The sequence below is a fragment of the Dermochelys coriacea genome, chromosome 8 (assembly GCF_009764565.3).
Source record: "Dermochelys coriacea isolate rDerCor1 chromosome 8, rDerCor1.pri.v4, whole genome shotgun sequence".
In the NCBI taxonomy this organism is placed as follows: Eukaryota; Metazoa; Chordata; order Testudines; family Dermochelyidae; genus Dermochelys; species Dermochelys coriacea.
The window spans coordinates 18219050-18238586 of NC_050075.1; the positions used below are offsets into that span (position 1 = coordinate 18219050).

The window sequence follows — 19537 nt, forward strand, 5'->3', positions numbered from 1 at the left end:
AGTTATAAGGATAAAGGCATTAAAGATTGAGAGGCACTCAGATTCTATGGTAATAGGGCTAGATCATTATGATTGATAGATAACTGGTGAAAGTTGAGATTTGTAAAGATTTCTTCTTTCCCTTCTCCTGGACTTTCTTTTCACTTACACTGTGAATAGCAGCCCATCTCCTAGCAAAAAGAAAAGGAGTACTTGTGGCACCTTAGAGACTAACAAATTTATTAGAGCATAAGCTTTCGTGAGCTACAGCTCACTTCATTGGATGCATTTGGTGGAAAATACAGAGGGGAGATTGATATACACACACACAGAGAACATGAAACAACGGGTTTATCATACACACTGTAAGGAGAGTGATCACTTAAGATAAGCCATCACCAGCAGCGGGGGGAGGGGAGGAGGAAAACCTTTCATGGTGCCAGCAATGCCCCTCTGCCATGTACATTGGTCAAACTGGACAGTCTCTATGTAAAAGAATGAATGGACACAAATCAGATGTCAAGAATTATAACATTCAAAAACCAGTTGGAAAACACTTCAATCTCTCTGGTCACTCGATTACAGACCTGAGGGTGGCTATCCTTCAACAAAAAAGCTTCAAAAACAGACTCCAACGAGAGACTGCTGAATTGGAATCAATCTGCAAACTGGATACAATTAACTTAGGCTTGAATAAAGACTGGGAATGGATGAGTCATTACACAAAGTAAAACTATTTCCCCATGTTATTTCTCCCCCCCATCCCACCCCCCACTGTTCCTCAGATATTCTTGTTAACTGCTGGAAATAGCCTACCTTGCTTGTCACCATGAAAGGTTTTCCTCCTTCCCCCCCCCCCCCCCGCTGCTGGTGATGGCTTATCTTAAGTGATCACTCTCCTTACAGTGTGTATGATAAACCCGTTGTTTCATGTTCTCTGTGTGTGCATATATCAATCTCCCCTCTGTATTTTCCACCAAATGCATCCGATGAAGTGAGCTGTAGCTCACGAAAGCTTATGCTCTAATAAATTTGTTAGTCTCTAAGGTGCCACAAGTACTCCTTTTCTTTTTGCGAATACAGACTAACACGGCTGCTACTCTGAAACATCTCCTAGCAGTCACTCTGGCAGCACAGACTCCAGGAATGCTCATCTTATGGGAGATGAAACAGGCAGCCCGACATCAATGGTAAAAGCAGCAGCAGTGTTTGGAAATCTCTAGGCAGCAACTTTTGCCTCAACAGCAGCTCTGGAAGGGACTTTTATTAAACATGACCACCAGCAATTGCTTTGACAACAGTCACAGATTCAGGCCCCTCACCCCAACATTAGAGATTCACATGAAAAAAGTGCAAACTGGGTGTTAGGATGACTGGTGCATTGGGACTGTGGCAGGAAGGAGGTGATCCCTCAACAATAGTCACATCATTTGTGGAATTTTGACCTCTAAAAGACCCCACTTCCCAAACTATTCTGCAGCTTGCCGTGTGCCATGTGGTTATCACCTGCCACCCCAGAAGAGGCTGCATGTCAGTGGAGCTTTGTATATGTGTGAAATGCTTTTTGATCCCTTAGGATGATATGCACCCTATAAATACCAGATAATAATTAATAAATACTGTTGTTATTGCTGCAAGCTCCCTGACACAAGGACTGTCTTATTTGTGTATCATACACAGCCTTTGGTTGGAGTTTAGTAAACGAAATTATGATTATACAGTCCCACTCACCTGTCTGAGGTGACATTCTTTCCCCTGGTTATCACACTTGTTATTTTAAATAACATTTTGTCAACCCCTGCCAGCTCCTCTTCCCTTCTAGGTTTCATGCCTGGAGTGCATATCAGTCCCAACAAATGAATCAAGGACTCGCCTTGTTGTAGAAGTAATCCAAAAGGAAAGAGAAAAAAACAAAGAGAGGAATGAACTCCACCACCTTTGAGCGGATCTCATATTTATATGATCAGCCATGATTACAGATTATGGGGAATGGGGGTTCAGACATAACATTTGAAAGTCATGGCTGTTAAATGACGTTTATTCTGTTTAATCAGTGTGATGAAAATCTCCACAAACACAAGATTAGCCCTCCTAATAAACCTGTAGCTTGGCACCTTGCCAGCAATAGGAAAGTATCTACCTGGCCATTTTTCTGTGCCAGGCAGCAATAGCACTAAGGGCAGAACCAGCTCCACCCATAAACTGGAGAACTGAATCAAAAAATGATGTATTGAATTCCAAAAGTAGGCAAAACGCTACTCTGCCTCCATTTTAAAGTATGTGGGGCTGATTAGCCTCTTACTTACACCAGTGTAAATGAGGAATAGCTCCCCTGAAGGCAGTGGAGTAACATAGCTGTAAAACCAGTGTAAGTCAGGGGAAAATCAGGCCCTATCTGTGAGTGCAAGTCCAGTAGGGGCTAGCGAAAGGTGCCGGGCTGACAACCCTCAAAATTAGACACTACTCTTTACTCACAGAATGGCATAGCATGGGCAGTAACAATGCAAGCTTCCTCCTCACTGACCCACCTCTGTACATCAGCGTTGAGGTAGAAAGGCCACCTTGAGAGATGATCGGGTAATAGCTTAAGTTTCCATGACCCATGCAGCTTTTGGACATCTCTTCTGTGACTGACAGCAAGGTTGCCAATGAACATCTACTGTGGTGTAGACAAGAGGTTTGGAATGTAGATAACCTGTCCACTAGGAAATTAATTGAGACAACCTCCATTGAAGAGATGGCAGCAATCACTATTGAACTGGGCTGGAATTCAGTCTGTCCCTGTCCCTACTCAAACCATTCTGTGATGTTCAAGGCCATCGGGGTAACAAAGGAACAGAGCACTTTTGTGGAACAGGGCATGTTTCCTGGCTGTGGTGGCAAATGTTTGTGGGTTCGTTTCACTCTCTTCACAGTGGGGTTCCGATGGCTGAGGGAGCCTAAACTCAAGGTCATTTTATTCTACTTACTTTGTTTCCATTTTTCATTGCAGGTCAGTGCTTCTTATTATACTGCACCAGGATCCCTGGGGCACTCAACTGCCATTGTCACCCTTCCCCATCTTCAGCAACACATATCAGCTAATATGTACGTATGAGTATTGAAACTTTGTTGCTTTCGTTTCAGAGGGTGGCAGGGAGCTTGACTAGTGAAAGCCCATCTCAGATATATGGCATCTCATTTTCAGTGGGGCTTCTGGGGGCTTACCCAGCCAAGGCAGAATGGACACTAAGTATTTTCATGAAGTAACACACCAATCAGGAGCTAAAATCAGATTAGAAGCTGTGATTCTTTGGACTCCTAGTTATTTCTTATGCATTCTAGCCACCAGATCACTGAGCCCTAGTAAAACTCTTGAACTCACAGCCTGACTCTTAGGCAAGTGAAAGGACATAGAGCTGTAGAAAAATACAGATAGAATATTGGCAGCACACAAGGCTTTTCATACATTCCAAGTGCTTTTGCTCACTTTAAATTAGTATGATCTTCATATTTCAGTTACTACAATCCTAACACTGTGGGTTTTTGTACCTGATTGTTTATCTCTTTCCAATGCCTGTTGAATTACTGATGTGTTTCTACATTTTCAAACCAAAAATTCTTTAAAAGTGAACTGAAACGCTCTTTAAATTTAACTAATTATTTTAATTAAGAAACGATTTAAAAGTTAATTGATTTTTAAAACAAATCATTCAAAGAAAAATACATGTTGAGTTAAAATTTGCAAATAAATATATTGCAGTTGTTTTGTTTGTCTGTCTCCTGGACAAGAATCAGCAGCCTAGCTCTCATGATAAGCAACCCTACAATAACAAACAAGCATGAATGCAGTCTACTGCTCATGAGCACTTCTACATTGAAAATCAAGATCCTGATCCTGCAAAGATAAATACATATTAGGAAGGTGTATAACCTTGAATTATTCTCATGCATAAACTTACATACACAGACCCTGATCCTTCAAAGATTTACACACATGCTTACTCTAGATCCATGAGTAATCCTATTGACCTGAAATGAGAGTGTACAAGGGGTTGCAATTAAGCACATGTGGAAGAATTTGCAGAATTAGGGCTATACTGAAGTGTTAGTAGGATTGGGTCCCTAATTTGGACTGTTCATTGCTCAGAACCTACAGTAACAAACTAGCATGAGTGCAAGCTACCGCCTAAGAGTGGTACTTCAATTAAAAAAAAATAAACCACTGGGAAGTTAGAGCAGGTCTGAATTTAGCCCCATCTGCACAAATAATAGAAGGAAAAATCCTCTTATAAAGGAAAGACATTTCAATTTCAAACTTCCAAATGGTTGTTATGACGAACAGAGAGAGAACAATCGCTTTTAAGAACTAGCAAAAAGTCCTTGACAGTCTCCTTTTTTTAATAACACTTGGTTTTGAGGTGCTGTAGCATCTGCTACTCAGATTAATATTTGAAAACAGACCACATCCCACTTGGGAGAAGAAAAAAACCCAATGCAATTAGATAAAATGTGTGTCTCCTTGGAGACAAATAAAAGTTCTTTTTTTTAAAAAAAAGAAGCCACAGGGCCCTGGGAAAAGGGTAAAATTGAAAAACAAGTGGATGAGATTTTTGATGTTTTGTTTTCCTTATTTTTTGCCATTCTGTCTCATGAGGCCCCCTGCTGAGAACAAGTGATCTCATTATACAACTGGAATCAGTGGAGTTCTTTTGTTTTGTTTTGTTTTTTAAACACAGCTCTCTGAGCAGGTTTGCTAAGCAGGAGAGACAGGTTGCAGGGAGCCCCCAAACACTTGTACAGGAGACAGCCATAATTTCGCAGTACATGCTGAGGAAAGCAAAGTAAATGGGGTGGGGTATCTGGCTAATGCTTTCTATGGAGCTCACAGTCCCTTTGGGCGTGTCTGGGTGAGATTATAACCAACAGATGCTGGCAGGAAGACCCAGGTTAACAAGTCCTGTTGCTGACCACATACTGATCCCATTGTGCCTTTCAAAGATATAATGCCTCCTTGACACAGTCTTTTGCGTGGTGCACCTCACCTGCGCTCTAGTGCTGCTCTGCTTTGGGAACAGGCATAACTCCATCCCTAATCAGTTATTCAGTGGAGTATTCACGGTTTGAGAATAAAAACAGCCCCCTCCATCCCCAATACTGGGCCCCTTTGGCTGAGACTGACAGTTCTAGGTCAAAAAATGTTGACAAAGACTGTTTCATTTCTGGTAGCTTTTCTTTTATTCATATCCCCCCTGGCCTTAAGATGTAAGCAGTTTCCTTCCTACAAAGCCTTTCCACATTCATGACAGCACCCAGATATACGATGCGAGTGCTATCTGAAGATGCTTCAGGCAATAGGCTCTACTCACATAGAACCAACAGCATCAGCTCCCAGAATGATTAGAAACAGGGTTGTTGTGTCATCTCCTATCCTTACGGCACACGGGGGAGGCAAATTTTCCATAGTGCATGTCTGTGCTTCTCTAATTTCCTGTGCATCACCAGGTGCGTCGCTCTACACTCCTACACCGCTCATGGACCGGAGGAGCTGGATTTGCAGAAGGGAGAAGGTGTTCGCGTTTTCGGGAAGTACCACGAAGGCTGGCTCAGGGGAATGTCATTGGTCACTGGAAGAGTTGGGATCTTCCCCAGTAACTATGTCGTCCCCCTTTTCAGGTCTGATTTCCTTATGTGAAATAATGTATTTGTAGAGGGAGTGGTACAGTGGGTAATCCTGGGGGGGATATAATGAAAGCCCACTGCCTGGCTCCAGGGCAGTGAGATGTTACTAGAATATTGATCATGGCTATCAACACCATGGGTATATGGAATGCTGTCCTGCTGCCACCCCTCCGAAATAACTGGATCTCATTTCACATTATCCCCTTCTGTACTATGCCATTGGCCACATCCGCTATATGTGCTTTTACCTCCCTCTGAAGATCAGGCACTGGCCACCACCAGCTGTAAGATACCCAATTGGATGGATCAGTGTGCTCACAGGAATTACCGTATGGTCTGGATAAGATGGACAGATGAGCAGTATGGCGACATCCTTCATTCGTCTCTTTTGAATCTGAAATGTCAACAGTGTAATGCAGTCAGAAGCCCTTTTCAATACTGCTCAGTCCACTCCAGGATTTAAGGAAACCCTGTTTAGTAACATGTGGCAACATGCTTAGTTATTTTGGAGCCAAAGAGCTAACAGGAACCACAGGATCTCTCTGTGCCCAGAAAGAATCCCCTTTATATTTGTTTCAGGACCCTACTGGAATCAAAGCACTGTCGTCAGAGCAGCTGTTTGCTCCAAGAGTTGGAAGGCAATTGACCTAGCAATATAAAAATGTGCATTAGCAACCCCCTAAAGTAAAGTCAATACCTAGGCAACATCTTTTAGGAACATCGTGGCTTTTTTTTTTTAAAAGCAGAGATTCCACTGCTGAAAAATGCATTGTGGATTGCTTCAGTTTCTTTTCTCTCTTACAAGCAAGGCAGGGATGGACACCAGAGTAAAGCAGGAGAGCGACATGCAGAGATGAACAGCTAAGGACTTGTGGGGATGATTTCCAAACCTACCCACTTTCCTTTCATCTGTGACCACATCAAAGCAACACAGCCCCTTTTACAGATGCAACGGCCTATCACTCAAGGGTGTGAATGCCACGGTGGGAGCGGAATTGTTTGGGCTGATCCAAGGAATAGGGAGATGAAGTAATGCATGTGAAAATGAAGCTTGAGTGTCAGAGACGAGAGTGAGTGCCAGGAGGGACTCGATTGGTTTGCAGAACAGTCTGCCAAAGGGAATAGTGCCACCATTTGGTTATTCAAAACTGGACTAGAGAAAGCACTCTAGCACGTACCTGCAGCCATAAAAACACGGTAAATACCACTTCCCTACTCCAGGGAGGTGTTGTGAGGGTAAATACATGAAGGATTGCCAGGTGCTCGGTACTATGGTGATCGGTGCTGTACAAATCCAATTGACTGATTTATAGATATCAATAAATAGCACCTCGAGATGTGATTGGTCAGCACTTAGAAAGGAGACTGTCACAGGAGGGGCTGCTCCACACCAGCGCTAGGAGTAGTTCCCCAAACAAAAGTTCTCCCCATCTTGATTTCGTATAAATGGGTTCAACGAGAAAGCACATCCTTTCTGGAAGATGAGCAGTGTAACATAGGGCCTGATTCTTCATTGCCCTGCACTCTGCACAGTCACTTACCCAACTGCAAAGTGAAGTAAAACATTCCCATCCTGGTCTAGGAGCATTTTACACTGGTGTAAACAGCCCTGTCTGGTGCAGAGCAATGGGGAATGAGACCCTCTGTCCTCTAGACTTTCCCCCACTGTTGCCCCCACTTTTCAGATACAGCAGCCAGGCCTGGAAGGTTCACAAGCCCTATCTGCATCTGCTTCCCAACTGCTTAAACCCTTCATGCCTAGTTCAAAAACTCAGCACACATGACAGGGAAAATGAGGTCTGGGGATTTAATCCTAGCTAGGCAGTCATGCACCCAACTGCCTGGGACTTCCTAATTCCAAAAGGATAGCATGCCCTATCTCAGAAACCTTGCCAGGAACTGAGTACCTCAGCACTGAGGAAAGGTCAGACCAGCTCAAGGTGTGTGTTACCCTCTAGTGGCAGAGCAGAGATAAGCCAGAATTCTGATACACGGATAACATGAGCTTCTCCTCTGGCTCCTGCCCAAGATGCCTGTGCTTTAACAACCGAAGTTGAGTTCTATGTTAATGTATGGCCATGAAGTCCAGTGCAGCTAGCATGCCCTAGAGACTGCAAAGTCCTGGAAAGCCACAGACACAGTACAAACTCCAGGGTGGTGTCAGAAGCGGGTATTGGGGATTTGCAGGTGGCTGCCTGCCTGGTGAGTCACTCCTGAACCAGTGCCCCAGGATGGTGTGAAGGGGTGCTGCCTTTTGGATGAAGGAGCGATCAGCTTTGGGAGTGTGCCTCAGTTTGGACTATGTCAAAACTTATCAAGGAACTCAGGCTTTGACCCACTGAAATAGCTTAATGGTGGCCTAACTCCCTCCACATTATCTCTGACATTGACAGATAGACTCTGGCTCCTTTTTCTTTTCCTGCTTATATTTCACTGTGTTAAATTCTCAGTTCAGACTGAAGATGATGCTGCTGCTTTGATCCCAGCATTAGCCCTCCCTGATTTAAAGGGAGCCAGTGATTATTCTTTGTCTTTTTGGCTCATTTCTCTGCAATACAGCCTCTGATGACACCATGGCCCCAACTCCCTGCTAAACAGAGCAAACAAACAATCCAACACAATGCCAGCTAGCCTAAAGTCACCTCAGCCATAAGCACCAATTTTGGAGCTGCTCTTCTGTATCCTCCTTTGGACAGTTCATCATAATAAATTGATGCGCCAGTTATTTTGATAAATCGCCACTCTGTTATTAAACCATAAATCATTCTTCTACTGTCCAAGAAAGTCATGGGAAGGGAAAAAGAAGAGTCAGAAGGAGCCATCTTTCCCCTTTTAGAGGAGTTAGCAGACAGCCTTTACCCTGACTGACTTTCCCACTGAATTAAGAGCATTTGGGAGAGTTATTAAGCATCACGTTGATGTGGGAGATTGAAGGCCTTTATGGCAATTTAACGGATTTAGGTGAAAAAGCCAACATGCCCTCTCCAAGGAAAGCAGATGAGGACAGGAATAATGGGAAGTGACAGCTGCTCGCAATGGGGCCCGAACAGCAGCTGGGCAACCAGAGTCAGAAGGGCAAGGAGTGTGAAAGCTGCCAGAGCCTTTTCCTTAAGGATCATTGTACTCCCTTTAGCGCTTTCTGGTGAGAGCTGTACCAAGAGCCAAGGTGTGATGTCAACGAGCCAATGGGCTCTCTTGCCCAGCTCATTCAGTGCAGGACAATTGGTCGGACACAGGCCAAATGAGCAAAACCAGCATGTTTTAGCTGCATGGAATTTTTACAGTAACACTGAAATGGTCCCATTTCCCTTTGGAGAGGCACAGATCAGACCAGAACACCAGGTGAGGTTAATTCACCAAGCTAGCTTCAGAGCATGTTAAGCTAACTACAGCACAATAGCTTTCCTTCCCTAACTCAATGGGTGGAGTGCAAACCTAATGATGAGTATTTACATACGACTCCTGACAGTGTCTGCAAGATTTTGATGGCTTCTGTGCTGCTTAAAACATTAGTAAGTGGGACAAATGCTGCAGCTCCACACAATAATTACCTGGCATGTCCCCTGCTGGCATTATGGAAGAACACTGGCCCCTAAAAGCCCCCCTTCCTTTTGGCACCCCATGGGAACTGTTGCAAAGAATTCTAGGTCATGTCTGAGAAGGCCCAGGTATAAAGTGGGCATGTGGAAGTGATGGGAGCAATAGGGCTGAGAATGATTGCTCTAATGGAACCAGAAAGTGAGCTGCATGGATTCCAGAAGGGTTTTTTTTTAACCTGATGAACTCTAGGGACGGGTGGGCTGTTAAAAATTCTCATCTGGCTCCACAGTTTTGCAAACAGTCCTTTTCTTTATAATGGGCTGAACCAAAACAAAAACAAAAAAAAAACATACACCATGCTGTGTGGGGGACTGAAGATTTGGATTGGAATTGTGCCTCTCTGTAGCTATATTTAATTAACTCTCTCTCTTTCTCCTCCTCCCCCCGCAACCCCTTTACCAGCAGGAAGTCACCCAATTTCTCTGAATCCAGGATACCTTCCCTGTATGCCACTTGGACATTATCCACTGGCTCACTCTCCTCCCAGGGGAGCATCTCAGAGAATGGCCCAAGGCAAAGCAGGCCTTTGAAATCAGCCTTCATGCCCACAGTGCTGTCCTCGCCACTGAGAAACATAGCTGTGCCGGCCACCTCAGGACAAACATCACTGAGGCGAGGACGCGGCAGTACTAGGAAGAGTAAGTTCTGGTGGGAAGGTGAAGACAGGCCTGTGAATGTTTTCCCAGGTGGGCAAGTGGTACTGGGAGCCTTTAATTAACACTCACAGACTCAGGAATGAGGTAATACTGGTAATAAATAACATGCTACAGCTCTTAGAGCTGGCCTTTTCATAGAACGCATCCAGCTGGGATGGAAGCCTATGGGGGCAATGTTTACATGATAGGCACTACAGTGGCATAGCCATGGTGCTATAGCTGTGCGTCTATACTACGGGGTTACAGCAGGAGCCTACAGTGATGGAAGGAGTTCTTCCCATTGCTGTAAGAACTCCGCCTCCCCGAGTGACATTCTTCTGGCAATCGGCTGCATCTCCCCCAGGGATTGGATCAACAGAGCTCCGACGGTCCAGTGGGTGGATATTTCACATGCCTGAGTGCCATAGCTCTGTCAGTTTAACCTTTACGTGTTGGCCAGGCCTTAGTCTTGTGTAAAACCTGCAGGTGGATGGACTGGGGGGGGGAGGGGGGTCTGTCAGGAGAGATGGTTTAACGGTCAAATACATCCTGGTTAACACACATAGGCTGACTAGATCTGCACTGTCGTTTCCCACTCCTTGTCCCTCCTTGTTAAATTAACTGATCTCCAGGCTGCTTGAAGGAAGAGGAAGTGGGATTTGCAGGAGTCCTTAAATGCTGAGGCACTAGGGCTGGAGTCATGGGAGTTACAGAGGGATCAATTTGGCTCCTCCAGAATTTAAAGCTTTGATCTTTCAAAGAGCTTCAACATGGCCTCTGATTTTGTACCTGCAAAGAACTGCAGGTGAAATTTTGTGAACATACATAATTGTGGGTGCATTTGACAGCACTTAGACATCTCACTACTGGATTTTTGGGTGCAAACAAGGGGTTAGATGTCACTTTGAGTCCAAGTTTGTGTTTGACCCACGTCCTTGACCCTAATCTTCCCTTAGTGCTCGCTATGTTGGTTGATCGCTGCCTTCTACTCCAGAAGTGGCTGCATTTCAGTCCAGTGGGCATACTCACACTTCATCAGGATGAAGTGTAAGATCTATTTATTGGCATAACTGTAATAGCTGAGCACCACAAATATCAATCATCATCAGAGAAGCCTGCATGAGACAAGAAAGTATTCTTGCACCCATTTTAAAGATGGGGAAACAAGCACAGAATGAATAAGATCATAGTGGAAGTCTATAGCAGAGCTGGCAATAAAATCCAAGACTCCTGTTCTTAGTCCTGTCTTAACCACAAGACCATCCTTTCTCCCAGCTCCTGCTATTCCAAATTCCTGACTCAACACACAAAAGGATCCTTTCCACGGGCTTACGCAGAGCTCAGCGTGCTGCATTCTTTCCATGAGGTTGGCAAGGTTTATTTCAGACAGCACAGACTGCCATGGAATAAATCTCCAGCTATATTTAAGCAACTAAGCAATGCATTTTTCAATAGTTTCAGCCTGAACTGCTACTTGAGCTATGTAGAGTCACTGGCAGGGGGTGAGGTTCATTTGCAAAGGACACGGTCAGTGTTTTTAGGCTCAAAATTGGATTTATCTTAGAAGTTGTTTTACCTTAAAGGACTCGTTCCCCACTGTGGTTCTATTTAAAATCAATCTTTCAAGCAGCAGGAAATTGCAAGAGGAATAAAGCATGCATCACCTATAAAGTAAACATTCAAATGGAATAGGCTGTGATGTGCAAACCACAAATGCCACACAGCTGAGAGGCCTGCTAGTGAGGGCTCAGGTATAGGGCTCATTCTTGGGATTAGCTGACTGGCAAAAAAAGGGGCCCACTTCTGTGAAGACAATGGTAGTTGAGGGTGCACAGCAAGCAAGGTCCTCACCCAAGGACCTTAGCACCTGGCAGAATCAGATCCTTCTAGGTTAGGGTTCTACCCACCTACTTCAATTTGTCAGGGCAGGGGCAGTAGAATTTTGTGGCGAATCAGTGTGTGACGTGTCATTGCCTCACCTGTTGATGCAAGTGTCCAACGTGGAAATTCAATATTGTTATGCTGTGTTAACATGGCTCAAAGCCTGAGATAGTTGTAGAGTCTTTAATGGTCCTGCAGCATACAGGTGGATCGAGGAGCATCAAGCCTGTCCTGCCCACTGCCATACAGAAGGCAGAAGAATTAAGGACTTTTTTATTTTTAAATTCCATGGATTGAGTTGAGCCTACATAAACTGACAAAGAGGAGGGGAGTATAGTCCAGTGGTTAAAGCAGGGGACTCTGGCTCCTCAGTTCTATTCCGGACTCCATCACAGACTCATTGCGTTGTCTAGTGTTAGTCACATTGTCTGTGTGCCTCATTTCCTGACATTTGGAAAATGACGACAATAGTACTTTTCTAGTACCACACTTAGTATTTGTATTGCCCCAGCATGCTGAGGCCCCAGCCAGACTGAGACCCCATTGTGCTAGGCACTGTACAAATACAAAGAAATGCTGGGGAAATGAATTCATTAAGCTTTGAGATTTTCAGATAAAAAGGGCACGATCCGTTACCTGCAAAGTGTGGGGAGTGGAAGAAGTCATTTTTGCTCATCTGTTATTTATATTGGGCCCCTAACTACATGCAAAGGCCCCTGCAGACCTGTAGAAATTCAGTCAGATCCTGCCTCAGACAGCAGACAGTCTCAGCAGCCAACAAGAGCTGGTGGAAGGGGATGGAACATGAGAGTTTTTGTCTTTTCTAATTTTCATATTTGCCCATTGGCACCTATTTATTTTAACCTTCATCTCCGATTGACTTCAAAACAATCTTTGTCCCCAGATGGATCACTGCAGAGACCTGTGCAGCCCGGAGCTCTTCCTCAGGTTGTCGGCTCCCTCAGTCGCGCTCCAGTTGCAACGATGAGGCCCCAGCAACTTCAGCTTTACCAGCATGTCTCCTCTCAGCCCCCTGTCACCCCTGGCATGGCGGACCCAGGAGCCAGGCCAAGCGCCTCCCATGATGCTTCGTTGCTGCTTGTGCCCAGGGCAGGTGAAAGTAGATCTCCTTCTGTATGTAGCTCAATGATCCTGGATGCCAAAGAATCCCCAGCAAAAAGCGAGCCATCTCCAAAGCCACCACCATCAGCTCCGCCCTCCATCCTGGTGAAACCAGATACCTCCCGGAACAGCACCGAAAAGGTAGCGTAAGGTTGAGTCATTGCAAGGAGCAGTACACTGACCCTCCACCTCTGGAAAGTCCAGAAAATCCTGCTGGGACTGACCTTAGGTTTAGCTGACTATTCACCATGGTTCAATTCCCATGAGGTCCTTACTTCAGTGAGTCCATATTCAGGCAGGACTCCCAATGTGATTCACTGGGATTTGTGCCTGAGTAAAGGTCTCAGGATTTTGCTCCCTCTCCTACACCCAACCCCACCCTAAGTTTATTGTTGTTGGAATGAAACCATTCACAGGGGCAGATATTTTGAACTCTTCTGTCCACTTATGGCCAAATCCTCACATCTTTACCCAGACCTTAACCCAGGCAAGAGTCCATGAGGATATGAGAGAGAAATGAGTAAGGAGCGCCGAATCTGGCTATTAGAACTCAGGCTTGTCCTACCAGGGCTTTTGAGATTGCTGTCTGGCTCCCTTTGCTTGTGTGTTAATTGCTTCTCTGCTGAATAGGTTGGGTGTTTTCTGATTGACATCTGCAGTAAAAAAAAAAAAACACACACACAAAACAAATGGTTCCATTGGAGGAGTGAAACTACCCTGGTGACAACTTTCCCCACAGATGGCACCTGCAGAATAACTTTGTAAAAGCCACACAAGTCTCACAAAATGAGGCCAGCCCAGAGGTTTCTGGTTAGCATATTAGCTAGAGATTAATCTTTCCAGAGTCCCAGGTAAAAGAGAGCCAGAGGATGGAAATCAGGTTATGTATTCTGGGTGAATGGCACAGCAGGCTAGAGGTCAGCCTCTCTCAGAGGTCTCCCCACCATTCCATAGCCTCTCTCCTTTGTTCTCCTCCATCTTAACTCATGCTGTATCCATTCCTGCCTCTCTAGGTTCTCATATTGCCCCCATTGTGTGGTATCCAGTTTTTCTGGTATCCTCTATGCTCTTCTGATGTTTCCCGCCTGGTACAGTACACGTTGTAAAGCCTCTAATCACTCCACTGCTGCACACCATCCCAGGTGTGGGGCACACACACACCCGCTGTTGTATACCCAGTCGCCTGCAGGAAAAGTATCTGTGCTCCATCCTAGCAGCACCATGCCAAGGCAGATCAAAGCAAGGAAGAGATTCATTGCGTTTCTGCAGTAGTAACTCTTGGTTCTGTTCACATTTCAGCAAGTGAAAACGGTGAGATTTCAGAACTACAGCCCGCCTCCGTCCAAGCGGCACAGCTCACAGCCGTCGCCAAACCATCCCAGTGGCAACACTGAGCAGACAGCCCAGCCAGAAGCAAACACCGTAGGCCCTGACATGACAGCTCTCTATTCGCACCGACTCAGCTCCAGCCCAGTGCATCTGAGGAGGACGCCACACCCAAAGACACCATCGCTGGATCTTTCTGCCCAGGCTGGGCAACTGACCTTCCCTACCAAAAAGAACTACAGCAGCGTTTCTGAGAACTGACAGGTTTTTTTCCCATTCAATTGCTTTCCTTTTCAAATGGGGCTTTCGCCTCTGTGATAAAATAAGCTCCCCACAGACCTCACACCAACCTGCCACCACCCTGGCTTCTCCTTACAAGAGCTAGAGATCCAGTCAGGCACTTACTAGAGCCCAGTTCCATGGGGAGCAAGGCCTCCTTCAGGCACTCATAATATCTGCAGCTGGCCAGCCAGTAACTCGTGGGCCTCTGAGAAACTAGCATGGGGGTCAGCACCTCTCTCTAATTTTATGGTAGAGTCTCATTTTAAATGCATCTGACCCACAAGCCACATCTGTATGTCATGGCAATGCATCAAATGTCATCAGCCCACACTGCCCCAATGAGTAGATGCAAGCACCACAGATCAACATGGAATGGGTTTGTGGTCCCTGCAAAACCAGTGTTCTCTGGTATCCTCCAATATCTTGCAGCCAGCCTTATAGAACAGTGGAAGAGGGAAGAAGTGTGCATATATCAGAAATAGTTAAACCTTTTTTGGTCTCCTTTCTGCTATAAAAGCCCATAGAGATCAAAACTCTGGTTCATTACCTTTCTCAGCTCTATAGAATAAAGAAACCATAAATCAAATTCAGGCAGTTCCTAGATGAATTTTCAAGTTCCCCTTTGGTGGGTTTTTGCTTCAGTTTTTTGAGCCTGGGAATAGAGGTAATTTTCTGGGAAAGAGAACCCTGCCCTGCAATCAGTACTAAGTTGCAGCTGTTTATGACAGTCATTGGGTCCTTGCAGTCATGTGATTTGGATCTTGCTTCTGCTGGTTGGTTTTTTTCTGATTTGTGCACAGTATAGGCAGCACTTCCTAGATGCCTGTGATTCAGCTGCAATGTTATTTCCCCCTATTTAAATCCTAAATGGATTTTTAAAAATCTGGGTCCATATTGAAGTTCACGACATATTTCTCTAAACAATATGAAGGAGATTTGCACATCTCCGTGACACATACCCTTCCTTCCCTCTCTTCATCCCCTACCTTCAATTGATCTTTCACTCTCCCTCTTAGCTGTGGAGCCACAGAAATGATAAGCAGAACTGGAAAGTGTATCCAGCCCTTCCTCTGTGACTGATGTTTAGCAAATTGGCACAACGGGTTTGCTTGTCTGTGTGTACTTTTGTTTCTAGTGCCAGTGCAAAGACGGTCCATTCCCTTTCCAGCTGGAGCATGGGAGCATTCGATCTCATGACAATGACTGTTGTGCTGGTTCAAAGACCATTGTAAAGTAACATTCTTGGTTCATTACACAGACCCAATCAAATTAACTCAATAAGTCACTCTAAGCTTTCTGGATCATTGGGACAGCCTCCAAGGGGGAAGTTCTCTCTTGGAATTAAGGAAGGGCAATGGATGAAGCCATGCTGTGAACAGACAGGTTTTTTTCATGTTTACATACAGAAATAAATATACTGTAACCTCTAGCAAAGCACAGTTATCTCTGTGTTACACACCAAGGCCTCTCAAAATTTAACAGTGGTAGAACTCAGATCCTCCCATTCCAAAAGCACAGCCCCCTAGCACCTTAAACTATTTGAAAATCTCCTTCAGCTATTAGTAGTATAAATTAAATGACACATAGTTACACAATTGACTCCAGCTAGCCAGATAGGACTATATCTTTTTTGCCTGCCAAAGAGCCAGAACAGGAATGATGTGTGTCTAATCCTACCCAATCCTTCCCATCCCAGCCTCCTTAATCTGTACCCTCTTCCTCAGCCCAATGCATCTGCAGAGTCTGGAAGCAGAGACTCATGGTACCCAGAAGTGTCCGAGAGCCCCAGTCCTTTCATAGCCCAATAATTAGGATTCCTAGTTTTAGATTAAAAGAGATATAACCCCTCTTAGACAAAAGTTTGGGATTAAAAAATAAAAACAAAGAAGCAGCCAGATTTTGCCTAAAACTAAACACCTAAAAATCAACAATGCTAAATACAATTATTGGTCTGTGGAATTTTAGGGCAATAGACGACCTTAGGGACAGAAGGACTGCCAGCTGGGATCTGTAGTGCACCTAGTCCAGTATACTGCCTATGACTGCACCAGATGCTTCAGAAAAATGGAGCAAGAAACCCCATGGTGAAATAATCTGCCTCCCCTACCCCACCCTCAGAAGCTCTCGTGTGTCGTAGGTGCTGGAACTAGGGGTGCTACCGCACCCACTAGCTTGAAGTGGTTTCTTTTATTTACAGGTTTACAGTTTAGTTTAATGGCTTTCAGCACCCCCCACTGTAAAAATTGTTCCAGCACCCCTGGGTTTAGTAGCTCATCGTAACACTGCACAAGTGCTAGCAATTGGCATCTGCTTTCACAAATTTAAAAAAACCCATTCCGTGGCCAGAGGCCACCAATGGCAGAGACAAAAGGCCTGATTCTCCACTGCCTTGTACTGTGTGCTGTCATTTAGGGTATGTCTACTCTTGGAGCTGGGGGTGTGATTCTCAGCTGGTGGAGACATACATGCACTCTCTCTGATCAAGCTACCACACACAATAGAGAGCCTAGTTACACTGGCAACACGGACTAGCCACCTGAAGTATGTACCCGTCTGAGAGGGTAGGCATGTACATGGAGGCAAGTAGCCCCTCCCACCACCCACACTGTTGTGGCTACGCTCTGTTTTTAACATGCTAACTGCATCAGAACTAGCGTGGGTAGGTTCCTCAAGCTGAGAATTACACTCCCTGTACAAAATGCAGACATAGCCTAAGACTTGGGCCAAAGGGATGTAAACCACTACCAAATGAGAAGTAGCAATGTACCCTCAATATGCCCAGACATAAATGACAACACAAGATGCAAACAAGTGGAAAAATCAAGCCGTTCGGTTTTGCTAAAAATTGTCACTCCGATGACTAATGAACATTTTAGAGACAATATCCCTTAGCTAAAGATTCATAACCCCTTTAAAAAAACTGCACCAAAAAGCACTAGATTCCCCCAAATGCACTCAAGGAGACAGAAAAGCCTAACAAACATGGCCTGGATCAGATCTTTTAGTAGTTTACACCTATAGCTAGGCAGGTTGGCCTGCTCGTGCCCTACCTCCAAATGACGATTTACAGCATACTGATGAAAAGTAAGGTGGCTTTCTATGACCCACTCTGAAATCTGCTGATATACTAACCAACAGATTTCAACAGCTGACTCCTCACGAGGTTCATCCAAAGAAGCTTGGTCAGAGCATGGGGAGGGCCCGAGGAGGGAAGCCACCTAGGAGAATTAATTATACAGATGGAGTCACTGGCAAATGCTGCAGGTGTAGAAAACAGTAGAAAGTGAAACCTTGGGTTCAAAATAGAGAGGCTATGCGGGCTTTTGCCTTTTACACCTTTGGAAAAAGCCATTTTACCCATTCATATGAACACACTAGAACCAAGCCTAGTGTGATTGTCTTGATTAGGCCATTTCTAGAGCCAGAGGTGTAGTTGCTCTGAACTGAATGTGGCCCATGGGCCTGACATCCATGATCTAAAGCATTTACCTTAAAGTCACAAAGCCCTGTGAAGGCTCGCTTGCCATTAAGCAGCGAAAGCTTCCTCCTTTCGGGCTGCAAGGACTGGGCATGTGAATGCTGAGGCATGTGCCACCCTGAGCAGTTAAGATTTTTACAATATACAATGGCAGCTATTCTTTGTAAGGTGGGGAGTTAAACTTCCGCTTCCTTGCCAGTACAGCAGGACTTGGAGCAGCCATTTCAGTTCTCTTCCAATGCACGAATTTCACTCAGCGCTTCATGTCCATAGGAGGAAGTTAAAGAGAGAGAGTGCACACCAGCTATGTCCTCCAAAGATGGAGAGATTAGGTTCTTAAAGTGCAGAATGCAAGTGCTGGAACAAAGTGGAATATTGTAAAGGAGACGCTCTATTTAGACTTAAAAGCTCGTTGCATCATGAACTAGTGGGATCAAGATGTTTTGCTCATACACATACAGTATGTCTCCGCACTAGACAGACAGAATGATTCTATATCGAATAAAGAACGAGGAGTCCTTGTGGCACCTTAGAGACTAACAAATTTATTTGAGCATAAGCTTTTGTGGGCTAAAACCCACTTCATCGGATGCATGCCATGGAAAATACAATAAGAAGATACATTGTATACACACACACACACACACACACACACACACACACACACACACACACACACACCATGAAAAGTGGGTGTTGCCATACCCACTATAATGAGAGTGATCAGTTAAGGTTAAACTGATTAAGGTTTCATGTTCTCTGTGTATTCATCGGATGCATGCCGTGGAAAATAGATATATCTTCCTACTGTATTTTCCACGGCATGCATCCGATGAAGTGGGTTTTAGCCCACGAAAGCTGATGCTCAAATAAATTTGTTAGTCTCTAAGGTGCCACAAGGACTCCTCGTTCTTTTTGCTGATACAGACTAACACGGCTACCACTCAGAAACCTGTCTATGTAGAATGTTACTGATGGCAGATACCTTTCCTGGCATTTCAGCTTAAAAAAAAAATTGTCAGATTTGAGGCTGTCAATTCCAATTTTGCCTTGAGCATGATTCATGACACCCCACATTCATCAACATCCTAGCCTGATGTGATGGATTGTGAAGCCTAAGGCAGCTCCAACAGAGATCCTCTCTGATTGCATCCGATGAAGTGAGCTGTAGCTCACGAAAGCTTATGCTCAAATAAATTTGTTAGTCTCTAAGGTACCACAAGTCCTCCTTTTCTTTTTGCGGATACAGACTAACACGGCTGCTACTCTGAAATCTCTGATTACTGACAATTAACCCCTGGTTTAGAAGGCTACGGTATTGTAACTTCAGAACCTCAAAAGATCAGGGTGAAAGAGCAAAGGAGAGCCCATCAGTAGTTTTGGAAACTCACAGGCAGTTTATAGCAGTCTGCGTCCAAAGAGAGATTTAAAGAAGGAGAACAGAAAGGAAGCAACACACTAATTCACCAGTAGCTTCAGACAGAAACATATGTTGAGGTAAAGTCACCTTGTAAGGTTAACCTGTAGCTGGGGCAGATTATCCCACAAGAGACTCCATTCAGGCAGAAAGAGA

At 44.7% G+C, this 19537-nt stretch overlaps 1 protein-coding gene across 1 annotated transcript in view; it reads left to right on the plus strand.

Moving 5' to 3' along the window:
* Nucleotides 1-18582, plus strand: part of SH3RF2 (SH3 domain containing ring finger 2) — a 76857-nt gene extending 58275 nt beyond the window's left edge. Inside the window, exons 6-10 of the mRNA XM_038412530.2 lie at nucleotides 2972-3066; nucleotides 5464-5634; nucleotides 9646-9878; nucleotides 12661-13019; nucleotides 14178-18582. Of these exons, the coding sequence (XP_038268458.1) occupies nucleotides 2972-3066; nucleotides 5464-5634; nucleotides 9646-9878; nucleotides 12661-13019; nucleotides 14178-14465 (1146 nt within the window). The 3' untranslated portion in view covers nucleotides 14466-18582. The remainder of the gene's footprint in view (nucleotides 1-2971; nucleotides 3067-5463; nucleotides 5635-9645; nucleotides 9879-12660; nucleotides 13020-14177) is intronic.
* Nucleotides 18583-19537: the final 955 nt, after the last annotated feature.